General features: G+C 48.9%; 1 protein-coding gene across 1 annotated transcript in view; it reads left to right on the top strand.

Annotated features, from left to right (window-relative positions):
- The window catches only part of ACER3 (alkaline ceramidase 3), a 102,671-nt gene extending 100,099 nt beyond the window's left edge, over positions 1 to 2,572 (top strand). Inside the window, exon 11 of the mRNA XM_068266671.1 lies at positions 429 to 2,572. Coding sequence (XP_068122772.1) covers positions 429 to 482 — 54 coding nt within the window. The 3' untranslated portion in view covers positions 483 to 2,572. The remainder of the gene's footprint in view (positions 1 to 428) is intronic.
- Positions 2,573 to 15,106: the final 12,534 nt, after the last annotated feature.

Here is a 15,106-nt window from a genome sequence, read left to right as displayed (position 1 = left end):
TATGTCATTAGAAGGAGTGAGAGATAAAGAGGAGGAATACACTGTATATCCTAGATAAAAAGACCCCCAGCATGCAACTGTTTTGCCAGCCGATGGCAATGGCAATTAAAGGGCCAGTGCTCCTAAGGTATGTAATAACTCCAAACCATAACAGCAGAAGAAGTTTTGAATGCAGGATTAGCATCTTTATCACTTAATACACTCAGACCAGTTGCTGTTGAAATTTTTATTGTGACAATCCTGCTTTAAGGGGTTTGCCTTCCTTCAACCCTCCCATGGCCCCGCCTATGCTTGGCCCTTTCTAAGCCACAAGCAGCTGATACGTGGCATGGTTCCCGCTTTATTTTGACTACATTTGATTTAGCTACCTGTATTGGTACATCTTCCATATTACTGATTTCTTTTCTCTCTCATCTTCCTGCACACAGTTCACATTCGGGATCTGGCCAGTCATTATGGTGGAATCCTCGAAGAGACGCTGACGTAGCCAAGTTGCCGATTCACTCACCGACATTCCAGGACGAGGACAGTCCCGGCACAACGGAAAGACAGACTCCCTATCTCCAGAGTTCTATGCAATGGACACCAACGCCCACTTTATGCATCTATGTGTTATGGACATGTGTCAAGCCATGTAGACATATCCTATAGCCAGGGGTTCACATGAAGCGTTTGCTGCACTGCTACCACCAGTCAGACAGGACAAACCTTATGGCTTTGTGAACTTTGCCTGCCTGTTTATTGGATAGTAGGCACGAGCCAAGGATTTCCCCAACTGTTGTTTTTTTGTTTTGTTCTTTCTCTCCAAAACTTTTTTTTTTTAATATGGCAGTGCGTGTCGATATATTGGTTCTTCTACTGGCCAGTCTGGGGAAAAAACATCCAGCTTGAGCAGCGAACAAGTATTACTTGCCCCAATTTGGGGTTTGTCCTGTGCACTGATTCCACTGTCCCTCATTGCCAACTGGATGTCTTTCCTACCTCGTATGGTTTATTTGAATGGTTCCTTTAGATACATTTTGACAGTTAAGGGTTTTGGGTTGAGTTGACCAAGGTTTGATGTCCATCTTGGGTGTTTCTTGATTCTTTCAGGAAGATTTCCTTCCTCCATCTTCTTCGTGGCTTTTGAAGAGAAGCTTTTGAAGGAAAGCTACTGTTGTGACCCTTGAACTCTTCAGAGGGTTGCGTTAAGAATCCACCAGTAGGGTCACTGATGCTGCCCGTCTCCGTAAGAACTGATGGAATGGTGATTACGGTGCCTGTTGTGAGGATCTTCCAGTTGGGATCCCAGACCACACTGAAGCAAGAGATTGATTGCTGCCACCTCTTTGCATGGATTAGCTCTTGTTATACTTCACCTTGAAGATCCCAGTCCTTCTTCCCAAGCAATGTTGATAAAAAGTAGTCACAGATCAGGTTTACACCAAACGTCGTATTCTTCCCCCGGCTCAGTGCTGTAAATTCTCATCTTTCCGCTGGCGTTTCTCCTGGCCTCCATTGTCTGTGAGCGCCGGTGCCAGGTGACACTGGCGCTTGTGTGATGGAGGGCAGGCGGCAACGGCAGGAAAGATTTCTGATAGATTTCATGCTGAATCTCTGTGCTGTGGGCAGGTAGCAGATCCCTCTGGGATCAGATTCGATCAGAAAGGCATCTATCTCATGATTGATCTGCCCATACATCAAGTGATGTATGGGCACCTTAAAAGAAATCTTAGGTAAAAAAAGAAACAGTATCACTTACCTGGGGCTCCATGCAGCCCCCCGCAGTCATCATGTGCCCGCGCCGTCCTTGCCGAGCCTCTAGTCAGCAGCCGCGAGCCCCTTAAAGCTGGCCAGCCGTTCTCCTCCTCGTCGGGTCCCTGTGCACTGCAGCATTCTGTGCATGCGCAGTATGGGAAAATCACTACTGCACATGCACAATGGGAGAGCGAAGAGGTTACGTGCGGCTCAGGGCCATGCATGCGCAGTATCCTCTAACTGGTCACGACCGGCCAGCTTTCAGGGGGTTGCCACTGCTTCTGGAGGAAGGATGGCACAAGCACAGGATGACTACAGGGGGCTGCAAGAAGACCCAGGTAAGTTAGTTTTGGGGTTTTTTTGTTAGCTTAAAGTGAATAAAAAAAAATACATTTAGCTTACCTGGGGCTTCTACTAGACCCCTGCAGCCGTGCTTTGCCCGCACCGGGACAAACTGATCCTCTGGTCCCCGCAGCAACTCAGTTTCGTTTTCCGTGACTGAGCCAGTTGAGTTCATGTTCCAAATGCCAGGAGCGTCCTGTGCATTCCCAGGATGAGTGTATCTCATACTGCACATGTGCAGGATGCTCCCGGCGACAAGAACGAGGATGCCCACGGCTGCGCAGGTGCAGTGGCCATCGACTGGCTTAGTCGCAGAAAACAAAACAAAGTCGCTGCAGGGGACCAGAGGATCGGTTTGTCCCGGTGCAGGCACAGGACGGCTGCAGGGGGCCGGCAGAAGCCCCAGGTAAGCTGAACTTTTTTTTTTATTATTTGTTTTAGGTTTCCTTTAAGTACCACTTTAAAGAGACTCTGTAACATTAAAAAGATCCCCTGGGGGGTACTCACCTCGGGTGGGGGAAGCCTCCGGATCCTAATGAGGCTTCCCACGCCGTCCTCTGTCCCACGGGGTTCTCGCCGCAGCCCTCCGAACAGCCGGCGACTGTGCCGACTGTCAGTTCAATATTTACCTTTGCTGGCTCCAGCGGGGGCGCTGTGGCGGCTTTCCGTTCCGAACTACACGGAAATACCCGATCTCATTCGGGTCCGCTCTACTGCGCAGGAAACTTGCGCCTGCGCAGTAGAGCAGACCCGACGGCGATCGGGTATTTCTGTGTAGTTCGGAGCCGACAGCCGTCAGAGCGCCTGCGCAGGAGCCAGGAAGGTAAATATTGACGTCACCGCTGCACGGACTCCACGGAGGGCTGCAGCGAGACCCCTGACGGATGGAGGACGGCGTGGGAAGCCTCATTAGGATCCGGAGGCTTCCCCCACCCGAGGTGAGTACCCCCCAGGGGATCTTTTCATGTTACAGATCTTCTTTAAGTGAACAAGAAATGTTGAGTATAAGTTTATTGGGGGATCCCTGGTGGATAGTAATGAAAATATCACACAGTAGCACAGCTGCCGGTGGCGATCAAATGTTTGTTGTAAACCTCTGACCTGCTCTGAATAAATGGCAGCTGGATCCTAATTGGCAGCTGAGGGCGACATTTTCGATTCCACTCAACTTTACCATTGAGTTCCATAGATAAGAATATTATATATCGGGAAGGGAGGGGGGGAGGCGTCAATGCTGAATGATAAGTATTATTGTAAGAACATACAGATGGGAGAGTTACTACTTATTATTGAATGTCTTTGGTGAACTGATGAACTATGCTTAGAAACAGTGCCTAACTTATTTCTTAATAAATTTGTGCCTATCCAACATGGAGACTCTTGTTTTCTGGAATGATTTGGGAAGTGTGGTCACTGCAAAAACTGTCCGGCTACACTGAAGCCCTAGAATTACTGCATTTCCTGTAATGAGAAAAAGTTCCCCTGGGGGGTACTCACCTCGGCTGGGGAAAGCCTCCGGATCCTATGGAGGCTTCACCTGTCCTCCTGTGTCCCACGGCAGGGGTGAAAAAGCTCCCGGAATGGCGGGGATGTAAATATTTACCGTTCCAGCGCAGGCGCAGTATCGGCTCTCCGCTCGGAGATAGGCAGAAATAGCCGATCGCTGTCGGGCCGCTCTGCTGCACAGGTGCAAGTCTCCTGCAAGTCGCCTGCGCAGTAGAGCAGGCACGACAGAGATCGGCTATTTCCGCCTATCTCCGTGCTGAGAGCCGCTGGAGAAGGTAAATATATCCAGCCTTGTCAGGCTTGTCGAGCCAGGATTGTGGGACACTTCGGGGAGTCAGCGCTGGGTTGCCTGCAGCTACAGGGATGGGGGAAGCCTCATTAGGATCCAGAGACTTTCCCCTCCCAAGGTGAGTATCCTCCAGGGGAACTTTTTTTTTTTTTTTATAGAGTCTCTTTAATGCAAACCTGAAGCAGAAATTAACTTATGAGATAATGAATTGTATGTGCAGCTAGTACAGCTAAGAAATATAACATTAGTAGCAAAGAAAGGAGTTTCATGTTGTTTTCCGATTAAAACGAAGAACAAAAACAGAGAGCCCAATATAGTGTAGTATTAAGAGAAACTCCGACCAAGAATTGAACGTTATCCCAATCAGTAGCTGATACCCCCTTTTACATGAGAAATCTATTCCTTTTCACAGACCATCAGGGGGCGCTGTATGACTGATTTTGTGGTGAAACCCCTCCCACAAGAAACTCTGAGGACCGTGGTACTCCTGGCAGTTTCCTATTTGTGAACCTCAGAATCAGAATCAGAATCAGTTTTATTTCGCCAAGTACAGCAAGAGCCATAATCGGAATTATTTGTGGTACCTTGTTGCATTGTGGGAAATAGCCGTTTACAGCAGTTTCCAACTGCCAAAAAAAGCATGCAAATGTCAGTAAATCAGGGATTTAAAATATATTACAATGGGCAAACCCTGACTAAATCATTTATACATAATTATTGTAAAAATGAAGCACTTTTTTATTACATTATTTTCACTGGTGTTCCTCTTTAAGTCAATTTATGTAGATTCAATTGAAAGTATCAATAGTTATACTCACAAACAAGGGTTACCACACAGGCAACCACTGACAAGGCAGGTGGGGAGAATTGGAACCTGACCCCACTCAGGTTTAAAGGGAACCTAAACTGAGAGGGATATGGATTTTACCTTTTAAACAATACCAGTTGCCTGGCAGTCCTGATGATGTCTTTAGCTGCAGTGGTGGCTGAATCATACTCTTGAAACAGGCATGCAGCTAATCCAGTCTGATGCTTGTTCAGGGTCTGTGGCTTAAAGTATTAGAGACACAGGATCAGCAAGACTGCCAGGCAACTGGTATTATTTTAAAAGGAAAATCCATATCCTTCTCTGTTTAGGTTCCCTGTAAGAAGTCGTTCTCTGTAGATAGGAAGGAATGGGGATACACCCCTCCACCAAGGGGGGACAAAACTGATTGCAATTAAGTGAATGGAGGCGCCAACAAGAATAAAAACGATTAAAAGGGGGAAGTTTGGTGGACTTACCGAGGGAGGTAAGTCCACTAAACTTCCCCCTTTTAAACATTTTTATTCTTGTTGGTGCCTCTGTTCACTTAATTGCAATCATGTTGTTTTCCAGCACAGGAAGAGTTATCTATGCAAAAGAGCTTCACTGAGCTATTTGACGCACTGGGTCCAATACAGTCCTGATTTCTAAAGCACTTAACCCTTTCAGGACTGGCCGCCTAACCGCCCTTAAGGACCAGGCACTATTGCATGGGGGGGGGGGGGCCTTGAGTTTGGGGGGTCAGGCAGCCGGATCCTGTTGCTGAGCTGTGTCCCCCCCCGTGTGGCCAGGTGTCCCCCCCCCCCCCCCCCCCCTTTCGGCAGCAACCATCACTCGCCTTCCAGGCTCCAGCGATGAGCCGCTGTGGAGCGGCTCTTGGATATATCACAATGGTACATGCTAGGCTGGCTTCAGCATGTGGCATTGCAGTGTGTTGTGTTGGTGGTATAATGGTTAGGATAGCAGCCTACAGAGCGGTAGGCCTGGGTTTAATTCCTGGGCCTGGCCAATGTATGTGAGTTGGCTTTTGGCATCCTACAAATCCCTAAGCAAGCTCATTTTTCTCTTGGATATATCATAATGGTACATGCTAGGCTGGCTTCAACATGTAGTTGTGGTGGTGGTATAGTGGTGAAGAGAGCTACCTACCGAGCACTAGACCTGGGTTCAATTCCCGGCCAAGACCTGGGTTCAATTCCTGGCCAAGGAATGTAAGCTGGCTTTCAAAATCCTACAATTCCCTGGAAGATGAGAGAGAGGAGGAAGGGAGGAGGGAGAAAGGAGAAAAAGGACTAAAGGAACAGTCAATAGGGTCTATGGGCTACCATATAGCATAAACAAGGTTCCATTTGCGATTATTATAACTTTTCCGCCGTAATCCTGAATTTCGTTAAAATCCGGTGGAATTCTCATAGCAACGGAATTTAGCTCTGGCGAAATCCGCGACTTCCGGCGGAACGGAATTTGTTTGTTCCGATCATCCCTACAATCCAGCGCTGGCTTCCCCCGAAACATCCCGCAATCCTCGCTTGACAAGGCTGGATATATTTGCCTTCCCTGGCTCCAGCGGGGGCACTGTTGCGGGTCTCAGCACAGAGATAGGTGAAAATAGCCGATCTCAGTCGGATCCGCTCTACTACGCAGGCGCAGGAGACTTGCGCCTGCGCAGTAGAGCGGACCGACAGTGATCGGCTATTTATGCCTATCTCCGAGGAGGAGAGCCGATACTGCGCCTGCGCTGGAGCCGGGAAGAAAAAGATTTACATCCCGCTGTTCGGAGGGGCACAGCGAGATGGCCGTGGGATACAGGAGGATGGGTGAACCCTCGATAGGATCTGGAGGCTTCCCTCACCTGAGGGGTTTTTTAGTTACAGGTTTTCTTTAATGAAGAGTTCATGATATGTATTCAGAGTGGGGTATAGTACTGTATGTTAGGCCTATGTTTAACATTGACTCACAAGCACTCAGAAAGCACACTTTTCCGACATCAGCCGATCCCCGTCCTTGCCAGATAACCGAGACTCTACTGTATTAAGAAATGATCAATTATGGGTAAATAACCACTTGTATCCCCGCCGTAAGAGCAACCCTGGAGTGGCATCAGCACAAGTGGAAACAACCCTAAATGTCTGGATATTTCTTTCACTAATCAGACCTGAAGACATCACTCAGCAGGAGTGAGAAAACCTCTTCTAGAATAGAAAAGGGTGCCCATTTTGAAGGTACCTATAAAAGCAAGGCCTCCAATCAGTTCACTGCTGACATCAGTTCACGATCAAAGGGTAGCGTTATAATGGTGAAGCAATCAAATTTACCAGAACTCACCATCGATTCTCCTCAATTTGACATCACAGCAAGGTAATTTCCACTCAGCCCCCTCCTATCAGGTCGCCACGCTCTCCGATCTGCCTTACGGCGCAGCCCCCCGAAGCCCGCGCCGGTGCAGCCTCTCCATAGCATCCAGGGGTCACTATGGTAGCGATTGGAACTGTGCATGACGTCAGACGTCATGCCCGATTGTTGCCATAGCAACGCCTGAAGCTATGCCGGAAGTCTCGGCCATCGCGGGATCGCAGCCAGGTAAATATCGCTGGCGGCGATCGGAGGGAGAGGGACAGTGCTGGGGGACTTGGGGGGGGGGGGGGGGGGGGGGGGGGGGGTTGGGTGTCTGGGGGTTAAGTGTAGCTAGCCTAGTGCTAGCTACATCACCTTAGACACATTTTTTTTAAAATAAAGCCAACTGCGTTAGTTGAACGCCAGGGTGGTTAAGCTGCATACTCCCCGCCTGACAGGTCCTTTGACGTCCCCTTGATGACGTTCATCAGCGACTCCTCTTCCTGTCAGCGGTTGTGCACGATGTCACGCAGCGCTACATGCCGGGAGCAAACAAGACTTCAAGCGATATTGGTACTTTGCGATTCAATGTGACATCGTTATTGCGACGCGATGCTAAGCAACATTACGTGGTCGTGCGCCTGTAACCACGTAGCGATGTTGTGGAAATGACCGTTCAGCGCTGAAAAAAAATTGTTGGTCAGTGGGAAAATGGTTGGGAAAATCGCGACATGGGTGCTTAGCTTTAGATTGTAAGCCTTTGGAAGGGCCCTGCTGCTCACAGAATAACGTGAACCTGAATGAGACGATGACTCCAGTGTATCAGCTGGCATTGTGTACAATATTGTCTGGTGTGTGTATTATCAATATCTGTAACCTTATTTATTGTACAGTGCTGCGTAATAAGTTGGCGCTATATAAATCCAGTTACTGTAATAATAATTTTAACCCGGCAAAAGATAATTTTTCGGACTGCATTATAGAGTTTGGCCACCAGGTGGAAACATAATACAAGTTTTGGTAATAGATTCCATTAGCACAGATTGTCAGACCATGACAAGTTTACCTTGGCAATTACCGCACACTGAGCTGCCAAATGTGTCTCCACTTCAACAAGATACACATTTGTCACCACAGACATCATTCATAAATAGTTAAATTACTATAAGTATACTCTTATAATACATATAGACCTATCATTATTTTCTATGGCCACAATGCATTCTTGAAGTGAATTTCTCCTACCGGTAAGGAAAAAAACAAGCAATCCAAGATTCCCCGAGCTCTGTGCACAGGTTATTTCAGCTAGACAAGACAAGACAAATAACATTTATATTGCGCTTTTCTCCTTGCGGACTCAAAGCGCCAGAGCAGAGCAGCAGCCACTAGGGCGCGCTCTATTGGCAGTAGCAGTGTAAGGGAGACTTGCCAAAGGTCTCCTACTGAATTAGTGCTGGCTTACTGAACAGGCAGAGCCGAGATTCGAACCCTGGTCTCCTGTGTCAGAGGCAGAGCCCTTAACCATTACACCATCAGCCAACTGCCAACTGCTAGCTCCCATGATTTTGTGTGTATATAAAACACAACAGTTATAAAGTATTTCTTACAGAATCTGCCAGGTTGCAGTCACAGCGTGTTGCTAGTGAATTGAATAATGCAGGTGTAAAATAATGTATCCTGCTTTATGCAGCTAAATACTTAACCACTTAACGACCAGCTAACCCCCATAGGCGTCGGCAGGTCTTAAGTGGTTTACCATGGAAATGGTCCATGTCAGTTCACGGAGGGTCTCTCCGTGAACAGCCGGAGAGCCGCGGATCGCGGCTCGCCGGCAAAATGTAAACATGCGGGGAAGAAATCCCCGCTGTTTACATCATACGGCGCTGCTGCGCCGTAAGGCAGATCGGCGATCCCCGGCCTCTGGCCGGGGATCGCCGGCATCTGATAGGCAGAAGCCTATCCTTCAATGCGCAGGACGGAATTCCGTCCTGCGCATTACGGAGAGAGGGAGGGAGGTAAGGAGGCAGAGGGCGGAAATGGCTGCGGAGGGGGGCTTTGAGGAGCCCCCCCACAAAACGCAGATGGCCGGCGGCGATCAGACCCCCCCCCCGGCAGGACATCTCCCTAGTGGGGAAAAAAGGGGGGGAAGTCTGGTCGCCCTGACTTCAAAGTGATCTGTGCTGTGGGCTGGAGAGCCCACGCAGCACAGATCGGACCAGCATAGGCTGGTCCTTAAGTGGTTAAAGGGGAACTGAAGTGAGAGGGATGTAGAGGCAATACCAGTTGCTTGGCTGTCCTGCTGATCCTTTACCTCTAATACTTTTAGCCATAGACCCTGAACAAGCATGCAGCAGATCAGAACTGACAAGATTAGCTGCATGCTTGTTGTGATTCAGACACTACTGCAGCCAAATAGATCAGCAAGGCTGCCAGGCAACTGGCATTGTTTAAAAGGAAATAAATATGGCAGCCTCCATATACTTCTCACTTCAGTTGTTCTTTAAAGGTCAACCGAAGTGAGAAGAATATGGAGGCTGCCATATTTATTTCCTTTTATACAATACCAGTTGCCTGGCAGTCCTGCTTGTCTATTAGGATGCAGTAGTGTCTAAACAATGTCAGAAACAAGCATGAAGCTAATCTTTCAGATCTGACAATGTCAGAAAAACACCTGATCTGCTGCATGCTTGTTCAGGGGCTATGGCTAAAATTATTAGAGTAAGAGGAATAGTTGGATATCCAGGCAACTGGTAATGCTTAAAAGGAAATACATATGGCGGTCTCCACATCATTCTCACTTCAGTTGTCCTTTAAGGGCCTGAGCCCTCTAACGCAGTTGTGTCAGCTTTTCAGTTACACATCAATGTTACAGATGCTAAAAAGCAGACAGTAGTAGATACAACTATGTTAGTGGGCCCCAAATAGGGATATGGGAATTTGTAGTCAGTCTGTACTCTACACAGGATGGCTGCCATGGTGACACGCTGCCATGTAAACTTAGGCCTGAGACCCACTAGCAGCGCTTTTCTAAGCGCAACTGAAGTAATTTAAAAAATAGGTAGCTGGTTCAGGTGCTTCCTTGGCCCTCCTAAGCCCCTCCTTCACTAGGGGTGGGACCCTCTAAACCTGGGGTGTCAAACTTGTAGTACGGTCTGCTCCCGGGGATGTCAGACTTGTAGTACGGTCTGCTCCCGGGGATGTCAGACTTGTAGTACGGTCTGCTCCCGGGATGTCAGACTTGTAGTACGGTCTGCTCCCGGGGATGTCAGACTTGTAGTACGGTCTGCTCCCGAGGATGTCAGACTTGTAGTACGGTCTGCTCCCTGGGATGTCAGACTTGTAGTACGGTCTGCTCCCGAGGATGTCAGACTTGTAGTACGGGCTGCTCCCGGGGATGTCAGACTTGTAGTACGGTCTGCTCCCGGGGATGTCAGACTTGTAGTACGGTCTGCTCCCGGGGATGTCAGACTTGTAGTACGGTCTGCTCCCGGGGATGTCAGACTTGTAGTACGGTCTGCTCCCGAGGATGTCAGACTTGTAGTACGGTCTGCTCCCGGGGATGTCAGACTTGTAGTACGGTCTGCTCCCGGGGATGTCAGACTTGTAGTACGGTCTGCTCCCGAGGATGTCAGACTTGTAGTACGGTCTGCTCCCGGGGATGTCAGACTTGTAGTACGGTCTGCTCCCTGGGATGTCAGACTTGTAGTACGGTCTGCTCCCGGGGATGTCAGACTTGTAGTACGGTCTGCTCCCGGGGATGTCAGACTTGTAGTACGGTCTGCTCCCGGGGATGTCAGACTTGTAGTACGGTCTGCTCCCGAGGATGTCAGACTTGTAGTACGGTCTGCTCCCGAGGATGTCAGACTTGTAGTACGGTCTGCTCCCGGGGATGTCAGACTTGTAGTACGGTCTGCTCCCGGGGATGTCAGACTTGTAGTACGGTCTGCTCCCGGGGATGTCAGACTTGTAGTACGGTCTGCTCCCGGGGATGTCAGCGGGAGCGGGAGCGAGGACGCCACCGCCGCGCAGTGGTTTGTGACTTTAAAGTCGCAAATTCTGATAGTGAACGGGTGGTTTGGGCCGGAGCATCGGTGAGTGGCTGTGCAGGCACAGGACTTCTGCGGAGGACCATTAGAAGCCCCAGGTAAGTTCAACTATTTATTTTCCTACCCCCCCTACAGTACGCTTTTAAAGGGAACCCGAGGTGAGTGTGATGTAGAGGCTGCCATATTTATTTCCTTGTAAACAATGCAAGTTGCCTGGCAGTCCTGATGATATTCTGGCATACATGGTCAAAACCCTGGAACAAGCATTTAACAAATCCAGTAAAACATGAGTCAGCTGCATCAGAGTACCTGATCTGCTGCATGCTTGTTCAGGGTCTATGGATAAAAGTATTAGAGACACAGGATCACAGCAGGATAGCCAGGCAACTGGTATTGGTTAGAAGGAAATAAATATGGCAGCCTCCATATTATACTCACTTCATTTTCAATTTGGAGTGCCCAAAAGTTACCTGGATCTTTTAGGATCCTAGCAATGCCCCTGCTTAGTAGAAGGAAGGCTTCTGATACCAGGGAGACTTCCCGATCCTCTCTCACAATCTGTTTGCAGTTAGGTGGCCATACGATCCCTCTCAGATTCGATCAGAGAGGGATCTATCGGTTGAATCTGATGGCGAATCGACCAGTGTATGGCCACCTTAATACTTTTAGCCACAGCCCCTGAACAAGCGTGCAGATAAGGTGCTCTGACTGAAGTCAGACTGGATTAGCTGCATGCTTGTTTCAGGTGTGTGATACAGACACTACTGCAGCCAAAGATATCAGCATGACTGCCAGGCAACTGGAATTGTTTAAAAGGAAACATCCATATCCCTCTCAGTTAAGGTTCCCTTTAAGGGCCTGTTTCCACTACACGCGGATTCTGGATGCAGAAAAACTGAGCCCAATGAATGTCTATGGGCCTGTTTCCACTAAATACGATTTTTCTGATGCAGATTTTCCCATATGCATTCATTGGAGTCAGTTTTTCTGCATCCATTTGTCATCAAATCTGCGTGTAGTGGAAATAGGCACTGAAGGACAACTGAAACAAAAGGAATATGGAGGCTGCCATATTTATTTCCTTTTATGCAATGCCAGTTGCCTGGCAACCTACTGATCTAATTGGCTGCAGTATTGTCTGAACCAGAAACAAGCATGCAGCTAATCTTGTCAGATCTGACAGTATTGTCAGAAACACCTGATCTGCTGCATGCTTGTTCAGGGGCTATGGCTAAAAGTATTAGAGGCAGAGGATCAGCAGGGCTGCCAGGCAACTGGTATTGCTTAAAACATAATAAATATGGCAGCCTCCATAACCCTCTTATTACAGTTGTGCTTTAACCTCCCTGGCGGTAAGCCCGTGCTGAGCACAGCTATGCCGCCGGGAGGCACCGCTCAGGCCCCGCTGGGCCGATTTGCATAATTTCTTTTTTTGCTGCACGCAGCTAGCACTTTGCTAGCTGCATGCAGTGCCTGATTGCCGCCGATCCGCCGCTATCCGTCGCGCCGCAGCCGCCCCCCCCAGACCCCGTGCGCTGCCTGGCCAATCAGTGCCAGGCAGCGCTGTGGGGTGGATCGGAGTCCCCCTTGACGTCATGACGTCGGTGACGTCATCCTGCCCCGTCGCCATGGCGACGGGGAAGCCCTCCAGGAGATCCCGTTCTTTGAACGGGATCTTCTGATCTCCGATCGCCGGAGGGGCTGGGGGGATGCCGCTGAGCAGCGGCTATCATGAAGCGAGACTTTGTCTTGCTACATGAAAAATAATTTTATTTTTTTTTAAAAACGCATTTGCTGCCCCCTGACGGATTTTTAGCAAACCGCCAGGAGGGTTAATTCTACATTGGGAAGTATATAACCTTTGTTATTTTTGTTTTGCTTCAGTTTGAAGCTAGGTTCACAGTGGTCAGCTGCAGAATGCACACATTACAATGAGTGTGAGCTGCAATGGAGACAGGACGTAGTCTATAATACAGAGGTCAGGAGAGTTTTTGGCTGAGAGAGCCATAAACTCTACATATTTTAAAATGTAATTCTGAGAGAGACATACAATATGTTTCAAACTGGCACAGTGCGCATGCGCAGCAGAGGGCTCATGTCCCTGTTGCCATGGTTATGTGTATACAGTTGATCCTCCGGGGAGCAGAAGTGTCAGACACGTCTTCAGCTTCTCTTGGGTTTCAGCAACATCAGCAATTTTCCCGAGAGCCGGACAGGAGAAATACAGACTAACAGCTTGTACAATTAGCTAGCTGAGTTGGGGGTTGATTCACTTTGTAGGACGAGATCCTCGCACTTTGGCCCAATAGGCTGCCTGTCAAGTGACAGACAACTTATTGGGCCAATCAAAGTGCGGGGATCTCGTCCTACAAATCCACTGGACCTGACAGGGTCCAGGGTGGGACAATTGGTCCAGGGTGGGACAATTGGAGCAGCTGTTAGTTTTGAGGTAGCGTGAGTAAGTTAGTGGTGCATGCTACAGCAGTAGCATGCCTACTCTGAAAATTTTACTTGCACTGCCACACTAAGCGGCGCTGCTTGAGCCGTACTAGATTAGTGAATCAACCCCTACTGATTTGTCTGTGAGCCAGATCCGGCTCCCGAGCCATAGGTTCCCTACCCCTGCTATAATACAGAGCCTGCAGGTGATCAGTTACAACCCAGTACTGTGAAATGGCCCATAGCATTTTATGGGCAGTGAGTTAATATGCAGAATTATTATTCTGCAATGCAGCTGAGCACTGTGAACTGGGCCTCGCGTTAATGCTGGGTACACACGATGCAATTTCCCATCCTATTGACGGGTAATCTGACAGGAAGTTGCATCGTGTGTACATGTCCCTCCTGATGGATAACGGTATCGATTTTCCCATGAGGACTTTGTAAAATCGATCTCGTTATTAATCGGGAGCAGATCAGTCATATCGGAAATAATCATCCAATTCCTGTCAATTGGAGGGGAAAAATTGCACTGTGTGTGTACTAAGCATCAGGCCGGCGGCCCGGGCTCCAATTGCAAATTACAGCAGAGCCCCCGTTATCAGGAACTCAGGCAACTGGAAGTCTTTACTAACCGGCACGCCTGAAGGGATAACAGGGATTGTGATGTCGGTGGGTTTTGAGGCTTTCAAAATACTTACCCAGCCTCCAATGATGTTTAGCAGCCTTCCTGCAGCGGCGTCCGTGCACAGCCCCCTCGTGTCATGTGACCCCATGCAGGTCAGGTGACATGTCAGCTTGTGTGCACAGGGGAAGATGGAAAGCCGCTAGGAGCTGCAGGAAGGCTGCTACACGTCGCAGTAGGCTCAGTGAGTATTTAGGGGGTAGGTTTGTGCTTTTTAGGCCTCTTTTCCACGGGCGTTTGATGGGCAGGGAGATGCCTCTCAAACTCTCACAACTGCTCACTGCTGCCTGGTAACTGCTTGTTGCTGACTGGTAACTGCTGCTCACTGCTGCCTGGTAACAGCTTGTTGCTGACTGGTAACTGCTGCTCACTGCTGCCTGGTAACTGCTTGTTGCTGACTGGTAACTGCTGCTCACTGCTGCCTGGTAACTGCTTGTTGCTGACTGGTAACTGCTGCTCACTGCTGCCTGGTAACTGCTTGTTGCTGACTGGCAACTGCTGCTCACTGCTGCCTGGCAGTGGCGTAGCTAAGAAGCTTTGGGCCACGATGCAAGTTTTACATTAGGACCTCCCAAGCACTCTATACATAACAATTGATATGGCGCACCAAAACCTGCCAATGGCAACTACAGTGTCAGAGGTGCAAGAAGGGGATGGGGAACAGTTGGTTTATGATTACCACTATTCAAAGCATTTATAGAAGTGATCATTATGATCACTGGACCTTTAGAGAGCTGATATTGAAGTTGAGGGAGGGCCCCTCGGTGCCCTTCTGGCCCAAGGGCCCCAATGCGGTCGCTACCTCTGCACCCCCTATTGCTACGCCCCTGCTGCCTGGTAACTGCTTGTTGTTGCCACCTGATAACTGCTCACTGCTACCTGGTTACTGCTAGAGATGTCGCAAACCTCCGATTTTCGGTTTG

The sequence above is a fragment of the Hyperolius riggenbachi genome, chromosome 2 (genome assembly GCF_040937935.1).
Source record: "Hyperolius riggenbachi isolate aHypRig1 chromosome 2, aHypRig1.pri, whole genome shotgun sequence".
In the NCBI taxonomy this organism is placed as follows: Eukaryota; Metazoa; Chordata; class Amphibia; order Anura; family Hyperoliidae; genus Hyperolius; species Hyperolius riggenbachi.
This window is presented reverse-complemented; position numbering and strand designations above follow the sequence as displayed.